Source organism: Dermochelys coriacea, chromosome 20 (assembly GCF_009764565.3).
Source record: "Dermochelys coriacea isolate rDerCor1 chromosome 20, rDerCor1.pri.v4, whole genome shotgun sequence".
NCBI lineage: Eukaryota > Metazoa > Chordata > Testudines > Dermochelyidae > Dermochelys > Dermochelys coriacea.
The window spans coordinates 779687-791963 of record NC_050087.2 but is presented as its reverse complement, the minus strand read 5'-3'; the positions used below and the strand labels follow the sequence as shown (position 1 = coordinate 791963).

Below are 12277 nucleotides of genomic sequence, written 5' to 3'. Positions count from 1 at the left end.
TGACCATGGGGAGTGAGAGTCCCCAGCCAGGGAAAACAAGCTATGATACCTAACTATACTAACAGGCTAAGAAGTATAAAAACTATTTACAAATCTATTTACTGGTTCTATAAAAAGCTGGACCCAGGATTCCAGCTCAGGCCCAGAAGTGGTAAGAAGGAATCTGAGAGGTGTTGGCCCAGACTGCGTCTTATACCCTTGGTCAGGAGCAAGAGGAGACCTACTGTGCACATGCAGGCCAATTGACACTGCTGGTTACAATTTCCAGACTGGGGCATAAGGTGCGCATGCATATCCGTGTGTGGAATACACATAGGAAGCCCTCTGGAAATTTCCACTACATGCATCTGAAGAAGTGGGTATTCATCCATGAAAGCTTATGCTCCAATACATCTGTTAGGCTGTAAGGTGCCACAGGACTCTTTGCCTCTTTTACATAGGGAGCAGCACTCAAAGAAAACATTTTTTTGAGAGAAACGACAACTCACAACCATAGAATCTCCCCCTCTCCCCCAAACAGACCCAATGAATATTTTTAACCAGAATAACTTATGTAAAAGGTTTTCTAGTAGCTGCAAGACAAGAAACTTCAAAAAGAAATGGGAGAAATATGGAATACCAATCGGAAAGATCGCAGCACTGAAAGCCCTTCCACGTCTGCTAGACCCAGTTCCATTAAACTGAGGGAGACAATAAATCCGTCAAAAATGTTCCAACCTTCTTGGAAATAATAGTAGGGGTCCATGGCTATGAGCTTCAGGAACATTTCTGCTGTGAAAATTCCAGTGAAAACCTGGAGTGGAGAGGAGACAAAAATAGAGTATGCACACACAAGCCCACACAGATACACACACAAAGGTTCTCCTTAGTTTGGTTTCAGACAGTCAATATACATCTCAAAAATAGATTAACAGTGAACTAAGAATGGGAACCCTGCAATGCTCCTTGTACCAATTCAAATTCACAGCCTGTGCAATGTCATGGGCTTGCGAACAATGGGTTATTCCCTCCACTGGTGTAGCTGCGCTGGTTCCACCTTTACTGGCTTCCCTGGTAATCACTCTCCTATCAAAACCTTACAGACAAATTTTCAGAAGTGATCAAAACTTCAGGGTCTCCAGCTGTGGTTCAGCCTGGTCCCACACCAGTGAAGTCCATATGAGCTTTGCCATCACTTTCAGTGGTCAGAGGATCATGGCCTGAGGCAGGTACAGCCAGACCCTCCACTGGTGTAAGCCAGCATAGCTCCGCTGATTTCAGTTATGTTCATCAGGCCCCAAAAGTGTTGAGCATTTACAGCTCACAGGGACTGCAGTCAGAGCAGCAGGTGCACAGTGCCTCTGAGAGTCACCTGTGAAAATATCAGCCTAGTAAGTATTTGGGTCTGAGCCTGAGAGATGGCAGGCACCCACAAACCTTACTGATCTTCACATTAGCTGCAGAAGGTACTCTGCACCTCCTCCAGATCTGTGCCCTTTTAGAGTGAAGAATCATTTAGTACAGTGCAGGGAAAAGTCATGTGACCACTGTGCAAAACTTGAGTAAAAGGGCCTTTTGGGCAGGACACTGTACTCCTCCCTTTGAAGAGCACAGACACCCCCCATGCTCCGTGGTTGCTACAGCAGCCTTAGGGCCATGGAGGCCTCTGCCGAGCATATGCTCCCCATCAGTTTTGGGCATTAGTCAGTTGATCCGCAGAGCAGAGGATCCACTGGGCTTCCTTTTGCTTCTTCCCATCCTCATCCCCTGCACTGACCAGAAAGATTGCTACCGCACCACCCATGAGCAGCTGAATCGCTCGGTTTGGGGCCCTTTGTGCCCACTGGAGAACAGCAGAGAATTAGTCATTAGCCCTGTGCTCTGATCTCTGGCCTGCAGCATTACTGGATCTCCCCTGCTCCTCCATCTCCTCCTGAAGCAACCCCCTTCTTACCTTACTGATAAGGGCCCTGCATGGAAAGTCACTTAACCTGGAAGCCATTTCACCCACCATGTGGGCAGTCCACACTACAGCTGTGACCCTACTAATGTTTGCTGCCCAGAGGAAACATCTCCCTCATGGAATTCTGGTAGTAAGGCAGGAACTTAAGATGGTATTCATGGTAAGTCATGGTCTCTTCTCTTCTAATTGCAGATACATTGCAGTTTAAGCCATTCCTTTGGCAGCAGGATGGCTAATTATTAGCCAGCAACATGACTGCCCACAACACTGCTGTAGGGAGAGGGGAACTAACAAGAGACAGTCTAAATCACAAGGAGGGAAAGATGACATACTGGAGTAAATAAGAGATTGCAGATAGCATCTAACAGCACCCCTGTCTCCCAACACCACAAACAAGAACGTGAAACCACACACAAGGGCACACAGTTAAAAAAAGGGTGGTGCGCTCTGGTCTATTAATAAAAATATCTAACTCATGTAGCGCTTTTCATCAGTAGATCTCAAAACACTTTGCAAAGGAGGTCAGCATCATTATTCCCATTTTCCAAGTGGGGAAACTGAGGCACAGAGAACTTTCCCAAGGTCACACAGCAAGCCAGTGGCAGAGCTGGGAATAGGACCCAGGTTTCCTGAGTCCCAGGCCAGTGCTCTCTCCTCTAGGAGGCACACGGCCTCCTTCTGATGAGCTGAAGTGTGTTCATCATGCTAAAGAGACACCTTACCACTCCCCTCCTGGACCTCACACCTGCTGAGAGGCAGAGATCCCTTGGCAGCAGCACTCTCAGTGATACAGGGTCGTGTCCCCTGCACTCCCTCTCCAGTTCATCTAGTGCTTTGTAGGCCCTGTTCTACATCCACTGAAGCCAGTGTGAAAGACTTCCGTTGGTTTGAGTGGACACTGGATCAGTCCCCTATCTGCATCTCCACTGTAGAGGATGTTGTCACTTATTTCAGGCAGTGCCCAGATGTCTGGGAAAATACATAGACCTTCTAAAAGCATTTGCAAGGATCTGCACACAGAAGGGTGACATGACACTGTTGATAGCTAGTTCATTTACCCTTACTGTTATTTATTATTTGTATTATTGTAAACGTGAATCTGCTTGTCACTGTTAACATGAAGCCTCAGAGTTTTACAAACCCTCTGTACCCCCTACAACATGTTTTCCCAAAGCACTCTTACCAGATTTCCTACAGTCAGAACATCTTGAAACTCAGGGGTCATGGGATGGTGTTCCATCGCCATGAACAAAGTGTTCAGTATAATACAGATGGTAATGGCCAGGTCGACAAAGGGATCCATGACAATCATGTTCACTATCTCTTTCAGCTTGATCCAATGTGGGTGGCACTCCCAGATCAGGAAGGTGTTGGCAAATTTGTACCAACAGGGGGGGCACTTCCTCTGGGACTCTTCCAACTCTGCAGTTACAAAACAAAATAGCAAAGAGTCAGGTCTTGTCCTCCTAGATCTGTCTTAATCTGTTAACATGGCTCCAGTATCATTTCACTGCTCCCCTTGGCTGTGTTGAATCCACCTTGCGTCTTTACTTATACTTTGCTTTAAGCTCTTTGGTGCAGAGAGTCTCTTTGCTGCATGTTTGTACTGTCCCCAATACTATGGGGCTGGGACCTCTAGGTGATCCCATAATACAAATTACAACAACAATAATGGATCCCATAATTGTTTTACCCAAGAGCCCAACCTATGGGTTTAGGATGTGATTCAACAACCACTGCAGTTAACGGGACTCCATCTACTGGACTTCACACATCGGGCCCTCAGACCTCACCTATATTCAAAATTGCACCAGTTTACCTAAAGATGCCATTTTAAACTATGCAACACAGTAGTGTGGACATACTTCGTAAAGAATCAATTTGGGATAAATTGGTACAAGCCTGGTTAAAATGAATGTTGTCCATTTAGAGAAAGCCACCATGAATGCAACACCCGTGACTTAAGTGGGTTTATTTATTTAAGATATTTTTACATTTCTCCTGGAAACTTAGGTTGCTTTTTGCCCATTCTTTGGCCTCCGGTTATTCTATCCAAGCTGCACACAACTGTCCAAGGTGGTCGTTGTATTTTTGCTTGGGAAGGGAGAGATGCTTTGCTGGACTTCTCCAACTCCAATTTGTCTTTTGGTTGCTAAGAATATGGCTGCCTTGGTTTTCTGAAAGTTTAAAAAAGGACCACAGCACTGGAGCTGTAGGAGTTTGTGCAGGAGGGAAGCCACACAGAAACCTTGCTCTATTTTCAAAGTATATACAATTTTTATATATATTACTACAGGATCCTGTAAGAATCAGAGAACACACCCCCACACACGTCTGTCATTCTCAAACTCTTACAGCCTCTTGCATAATATATTTTGAAATCAGAATCATTTTCTCATCTCGATCTACTGTTTATTTCAGCATTTCTGTCACATGGAGGTCACTCTCTCTTGACTGCTGACATAGCCAAGATCTCAATGCAATTCAGATCTCTCTATTCATGCGCTTCAGGCAAAGGAGACTTTCTCCATTCCCCATTTGTGCAGAACACCTATACATTCAGATTGAGTGACAACTATAGTTTCCCTTTTGCATATTGTTATTGGAACCAGAACATACACCAGTTGTTTTTACTCCCTGCACCTGGGAGAATGTGAGTGTTTGAAGAGGTGCAGATTTAGGTGCAAACAAAATGCACAAGTACTTCTCCAGTGCTTAATTTGTAATGAAAGAGATGCCAGGGCTATGAACTGCCAAGCCTAAAGGTGCCAGGGCTGAGCCCTGGCAAGCCATGGCACAAATTAAGCACTGTACTTCTCTAAAGGAGGAATCACCACCAAGTTAAGCATCAATTCTTTGGTGCCTTCACAGCAGCTCAGCAGAAAAATTCATTTGCCTCCCTCTGCTCCGACCACCAACCTCTCTGGCTGTTGTGGTTTCATCTCTGCTAAACACAGCACAAAACCCACCTTTTCCATGGCTGCCTACAAGTAGTTGTGTTGCCCAGATCCCCTCCTTTAATGTCTTTCCACCAATCTCCTTAATGTGATATACATTGTTGTACGGTAATAGCTGTGTGTTGCATTGTACTAAAGGGGAATTAATACAGCTGTGCAAAATGCTTAGTGCTTTCTCTCTCAGTTTGGGGTTTGTTACAAAGCCACAACTTGGGGCCCAGTTCACAAGACTGAGCCATGGCTCAACAGAACCTGGAGGAATTTGTGGTTCTGAGTAGAAGCCAGGCAGAACTCCAGTTCCACATATCTCCCACCCAAAACACTAAGGTTTCAGGTGAGGGGAGGTTTGAAAATTATCATATGAATCCAAACAAGGGGGGAAAAAGAACCACAACCCCCAAAACTGTCACACTGATGCAGTAACAAACACATTGCTGCATGAGTCAAACTGGATGCAGAAACAACAGGGATCAAACCCACCACCTTCAACTCCATAACACATCAGCCAAGAGGAGAATCTCCTTCTAGTTACCAGTAATAGATCTTTTAGTTTCTCCAAGGCAGCCAAGGGGTCATTAGGCGCACACATAAAAACAGACATACACACTAAATTACATGGCATTGTGCACACCTTCTACAAGGGTATTAGTTAAAACAGTCATTATACTGTTGGTTCGATCCTTTCTTCCATAGGATGCATTCAGTTGATCCATTGAGACCAAGAGAGACCCGGTAGGTTTCTTTTTAATTTCCACCTCGGTAGTACCCTGCAAAATTCACATGTCTAATTAGAACAGACTTTTGATCCGTCTGAAACTTTGCATATTGTCACGTTAGATAGATAGCATGCACCCAAGGGAGAAAATAAAATGGGTTTTTTTTTCATACTGATGTCATTCCTTATTCAAGAGCCTGATGCTTTTATCTTACCTAACACTATGGATGCTGCTTCCTCAGGCTGCAGCAATAGTTTGCACTGCTTAAAAAAATATGGTTACTGGAAGCTTAGTATTTCTGATATATTCTTAATGCAGAGTATTTGCATATTTAAGACCAACCAAAAGGAGAGTTTTAAAAATTTGGCAATTTCTGCATAGTCCTTTGCTCCGCAAGAAGCCCAATTTAAATCAATAGGAGGAAGGGTAGATTTGTTGCTAATGTACTAACGGGGACACAGGAGATCTTGGGTCAGCTCCCACCTCTGCCACAGACTCCCTATGTGACTTAGCTAGTCACTTAAAAATAGTCCTGCCTTTCTACTACCTTTGTCGGCCCCATCTATTTAGACTGTAAACTCTTTGGGGCAGAGACTGTCTCATTATGTGTTTGTGCAGCACTTAGCACAATGGGTTCCTGATCTTGATTAATCTAGTCACCTTCTCCAACCACTCAACTATATACTTTTCATACACCGCCCTTTAGAGCTAGAATTGAGACCCAGGTGTCCTAGCTCGTTAGTTATATAGAAATTTCTAATGCAATCCTCAAAGAGACAAGAGTCAGAGAGAAATGTGGCAGTGTACCTGGGGACATAGTGATATTAGTTTCTCCTGTATTCATACTGTCCATCTGTGATAATGTTTGCTTCAGCATGTTCAAATGCATTTGCAGTGATATGGCTGCATCTTGTGAACACAAGCACAAGGTGCTCACACGTCAGGCAACAGTGCAACAATACAACCTCATTTGAGCCACTTGAATTTACAAGTCCAGGGATCAGGGATTTGGTCCCCAAATGTGAGATTATTTCAGTACCTGTATCTGAAAATTGGGGTTATGACAAGTGGTCAGCCCTTGGGAGCCCCACTGAGAACGGGAGAGACCTTCTCACAGTCCAGCCCATAGAGAACAATGTGAGCTGCTGGTAATTAAGGACAGACTACAGTGCGAGAGCCCAGCGCTCTCAATTCCCATTCAAGTTGACAGCCAAAATCTGGATTTTGTTATACAAGACAGATGTAATCATTTCTTAGGCTTTGCTCTAGTAAAGGATTAATCTTACCCAATGGAAGCAAATCTAGGCCCAGAGATCTGTGTGTGCTACCAGTGGTTTATTGCTTTGCCCTCAATATAGGAGTCTACCATCAGTTGCTTGTGAAAAGAACACGTGCGCCCTAAACAGCCTTTTGTCTCCCTTTCTTAAGGAAATGAGATACTTACTCTATGAGTGACTAAGGTATCCTGCATAACCCATGTGATTCCTCAGTAGTCATGATGGCTAATTGGTATTTGCATTGGTTAACTACAGGTATAGCCAGTTATCAAAAAGAACCGCCAAGTAACCAGTATATCCAGTATCACATAATACAGAAGTCTCTCTTCAGGCGTCTTTCATGCATTCATCATGCTAATTACAGTTTCTAATATTTCCATGCTGTGTTAGAAAGAGAACAAAATATTCAAACTACACATTATATTAACATGCTAACTGGGGAAGAAGGTAGGAACTAAAGTTTAACGTAACTAAAGAAGGGTCAATAAAGTCTCAAGGATGAACCAAGGATTAGAGGGAATTAATTTAGGTTGCAAAAATTAAAAAAAAAACTGCTTGGAATTTACAAACACACTAGATGGATTTCTCCCAAAAGCTATATTTTTATTTTATTTTATTTTTTTTTAAAGACAGCTCACAAATGATCTTGCTATCCTTTCTTTTTATCAAAGGCCAAACAATCCCTTCTAACTAGCACATAATAGTACAGGCTCTCTCCGGCTTTCTAGACTAACTTGTTTTGTTGGCATATTTTTAAATGAATTTTTTGACTGAAGTTCATTCAACCCTTTTGTTTTAAAAGGTCACTGTCAAGAGAAAAATCAGATATTAAAAAAAATACAAAGAAAGAAAAAATTATTTTCCTCCATTGTGTTAAAGATTTCCCTTGTGGAAAAGTCCTATAGAATTTGAGGGAGATTAAATCAATATGATTCAATAGATATCACCCTAAACAACTTATAGACTGTATAGGCCCTGATTTGGCAACCTGAGCCAAACTGACGTACAGCAGTGTGAATGACTGCATAGATCCATATGCATAAATCAGATTGCCGGATTGGGGCCTGATAATTATATTATCCTCTAGGGTTCCGTAAGATGGTTTTTAAAATTCTATCACAAGTTTGTCTCTGTTAAATTCTATAGGATTTCACACAGAAGAACGAGATGATTACAATGGAAGGATTTTAAAAATTAAATTAAGTTTACTTCCCAACCAGCTAAACTAATGATTTCATTTCATTCAACTTGGTCAGTGAAACTAAACTGGTCAGAGTCTCTGCTCTGTTTATAGTCAGTTTTACCTCCCGTTTCTCATGCACTAGTGCCCTGCTGAGAAAGTTTAAATCTAAAATGAAACTGTTTTCAATGAAATTATTTTCTAAATTCCATTAAAACATTTCTTCCTTATTAGATTTTGTAATATATATTACAAAAAAGAACAAAACCTATATTTTGGAATTAAAATGTCCTGTCAGTGTTCCCTTTTAAGCTTCATATTTCACCTAGATCCCCCTTCTCATAGGTCTGGTCTTCCCCAAAGCTGTCACTCCTGATGCCCGATTTGGTTCTTTGTTTGAAATTGCTCTCTCACACTCTCCTCCCTTCACTTCTAAGACCCAAATCCTGCAAGCTGATCCAGGCAGGAGGGTGGCTCCACTTACACTCCAAAGGAGTTTCATGAACTTCAGTGGGTAAGAAAGTAAGACTTTGTTTCATCTAGACCTGACTGCAGGATCGTGGCCTTCAAATGTAAAAATTCTCTGCCTTGTTTACATTTGTTTTTAAAATTATTCCTCCATAAAGGATTTTTCTTTTAAATTTGGTGGGATTTTGAAAATTTCTCCTCCTTTATATTTCCCTTTAAATTCCCAATTAACATTTCTTAGCTGTGGAGAAACTTTCCAGCAAATCTTGGTCTATTTCCCCTCCCGCACCTCTTAAATAAATTGTTCCTAAGAATTGCCATGACAAATGGCAGATTTATTATTATATCCTTAATGAAAATCTCAATTCCAAGCCTTTTTTTCCCCCCCAGGAAGCCAGGAGGAGGATGTGGGTCAGTAGGTTACTCAAGAAGAAAGGAAGGGGGTAACTGAAGCATGTCAGTCTTTGAATCCAATACAGACCATATAGTCTGCGGTTAGACAAACCAATTTTCATTCCATCAGGGTTTCCATTTGGCTAGGAGGGCGGCATACAGGAAAGCAGAAAAGGGCAGACCGCCATGCCTAGACTATCTACTCATTGACTTCCTTACACTGTCATCAGTAGCTGCCTTATCTATTTTCACCTCAGGCAGAAGGCGTCCCATGGGCCTATTAGATGCTGGGCCGCCAATAAGGGACACCACGCCATTACAATCCACTGTGCTGTTCCTTTTCACATTCCGGCGGATGCTGGGGAAGAGCCGTGAGGACCGGCTGCCCTGGCTGTAGCCACTGTAACCACTGTAGCTGCTTCTCCGTTCCCGGCCACGGAAGGGGACGAAAAGGGAGTCTCTCCTGCCTTCACTCTCCTCCACCGTGCTGTGCTCATCATCAGCAAATTCGTTCTCTGAGCCTGGATCACGGAAGCGCCCTCTGAAGCTGAAGATGCTGCTCTTGCTGTTGTGCCGGGAGAGGAAAGGGGAGCCTGGGATGCTGAGAAGGGACTGGGAGGGAGAAAAGAAAGAACAGTGATGGCGTGAATGGCAGAGAGCAAAGCAAAGCAATATCACAGAAGGCCACTCTCATCCCTGGATCTAGGGCGATCCATTTACACTGGACAAGTCAGTGCAACTGTCTGTTTGGTACAAATGGCCTCACTACTGTTCCTAAAGGGTAGTTACCTGCATTCCATAAACCACATCACTTGAACTGAAAGCTCTTTGGGACAGAGTGCCTTTTTGTTCTGGTCTGTACAGTGCCCAGCGTAGAATCACAGAACTGGAAGGGGCCTTGAGAGGTCATCTGGTCCAGTCCCCTGCACTCGTGGCAGGACTAATTATCTAGACCATCCCTGACAGGAGTTTGTCCAACCTGCTCTTAAAAATCCCCAGTGATGGAGATTCCACAACCTCCCCAGGCAATTTATTTCAGTGCTTAACCAGTCTGACAGTTAGGAAATTTTTCCTAATGTCCAACCTAAACCACCCTTGCTGCAATTTAAGCCTGTTGCTTCTTGTCCTATCCTCAGAAGTCATGAAGAACAATTTTTCTCCCTCCTCCTTGTAACAACCTTTTATGTACTTGAAAATTGTTCTCATGTCCCTTCTCAGACTTCTCTTTTCCAGACTAAACAAACCCAATTTTTTCAATCTTCCCTCATAGGTCATGTTTTCTAGACCTTTAATCTTTTTGTTGCTCTTCTCTGGACCCTCTCCAATTTGTCCACATCTTTCCTGAAATGTGGCGCCCAGAACTGGACACAATACTACAGTTGAGGCCTAATCAGTGCAGAGTAGAGCAGAAAAATTACTTCTCGTGTCTTGCCTACAACACTCCTGCTAATACATCCCAGAATGATGTTTGCTTTTTTTGCAACAGTGTTACACTGTTGACTCATATTTAGCTTGTGATCCACTATGACCCCCAGCTCCCTTTCTGCAGTATCCTTCCTAGGCAGTCATTTCCCATTTTGTATGTGTGCAACTGACTGTTCCTTCCTAAGTGGAGTACTTTGCATTTGTCCTTATTGAATTTCATCCTATTTAGTTCAGACCATTTCTCCAGTTTGTCCAGATCATTTTGAATTTTAATCCTAACCTCCAAAACTCTTGCAACTTCTGCCAGCTTGGTATTATCCGCAAACTTTATAAGTGTACTCTGTATGCCATTATCATTTAGATATAATGATATCTGATGAAGATATTGAACAGAACCAGACCCAGAACTGATCCCTGCGGGAACCCACTCGTTATACCCTTCCAGCATGACTGTGAACCATTGATAACTATAATGATTTTCCAACTAGTTATGCACCCATCTTATAGTAGCTCCATCTAGGTTATATTTCCCTAGTTTGTTTATGAGACAGTCATGCAAGACAGTATCAAAAGCCTTACTGAAGTCAAGATATACCACATCTACCGCTTCCTTCCTATCCACAAGGCTTGTTACCCTGCCCTACCCTGCTTGTACCCTGTCTCTACGTAAAAGAATGAATGGACACAAATCAGACGTCAAGAATTATAACATTCAAAAACCAGTTGGAGAACACTTCAATCTCTCTGGTCACTCGATCACAGACCTAAGAGTGGCTATACTTCAACAAAAAAGCTTCAAAAACAGACTCCAACGAGAGACTGCTGAATTGGAATTAATTTGCAAACTGGATACAATTAACTTAGGCTTGAATAGAGACTGGGAATGGATGAGTCATTACACAAAGTAAAACTATTTCCCCATGGTATTTTCTCCCCCCCCCACCCCCCCACTGTTCCTCTGATATTCTTGTTAACTGCTGGAATTAGCCTACCTGCTTGTCACCATGAAAGGTTTTCCTCCTTTCCCCCCCCTGCTGCTGGTGATGGCTTATCTTAAGTGATCACTCTCCTTACAGTGTGTATGATAAACCCATTGTTTCATGTTCTCTGTGTGTGTGTGTGTGTATACAATCTCTCCTCTTTTCTCCACCAAATGCATCCGATGAAGTGAGCTGTAGCTCACGAAAGCTTATGCTCTAATAATTGTTAGTCTCTAAGGTGCCACAAGTACTCCTTTTCTTTTGACTGGTCTGTAATTCCCTGGGTTGCCCTTATTTTTATAGATGGGAACTATATTTGCCTCTTCTGGAATGTCTCCCATCTTCCATGACTTTTCAAAGATAATCGCTGATGATGGGGTCTTGACCCTGATCCAGGTCGATAGGTGCCGTTGTAATACAGAACAAATCACATCACAGCTAGATCCTTGGGAGCAGGCTCAGCAAAGAGGCCAAGGAATGAACAGGCCATGGAGACTGCATTCCCCTAAAGGGGGATGCTAAAACCAAGGATGAACCATATTTGGGTGGCAGTGTGGGAGCGAGCATCCCCAGCTGGTGCCTTTGTGCTGGGCTCTAGGGGAGGACTTCACTCCCTTTGGTCCTCAATCCAGCACATTTAATATACAAAGAAAATTTTAGGAAAAATGATCGAACCCAAGCATGTTGAGTAAATTTTTCAAAAGCACTCAGTGACCTAGGAGCCTTAGTTCCATTTTCAAAAGCGACCTGGCACTTATGTGCGTAAGTCTAATTGAAAGTCACCTGTGTAACTGCCTGACTTCAGAGTTATTCCTGATTTCCACTAGGCTCACAGGGACACTCAGGACTTGTTGTGTAAGCAAACACTACAAGATCGGGCCCTAAGTTTCCTCCTGATCCAGCATCAATTAAAAGGAATGGAAAGATTCCCTTGGATTG

General features: G+C 43.1%; 1 protein-coding gene across 1 annotated transcript in view; it reads right to left on the bottom strand.

Annotated features, from left to right (window-relative positions):
• The window catches only part of SCN8A (sodium voltage-gated channel alpha subunit 8), a 75191-nt gene that overhangs the window by 40471 nt on the left and 22443 nt on the right, over nucleotides 1-12277 (bottom strand). Inside the window, 4 exon segments of the mRNA XM_038378154.2 lie at nucleotides 620-793; nucleotides 3126-3364; nucleotides 5531-5666; nucleotides 9153-9548. Of these exon segments, the coding sequence (XP_038234082.2) occupies nucleotides 620-793; nucleotides 3126-3364; nucleotides 5531-5666; nucleotides 9153-9548 (945 nt within the window).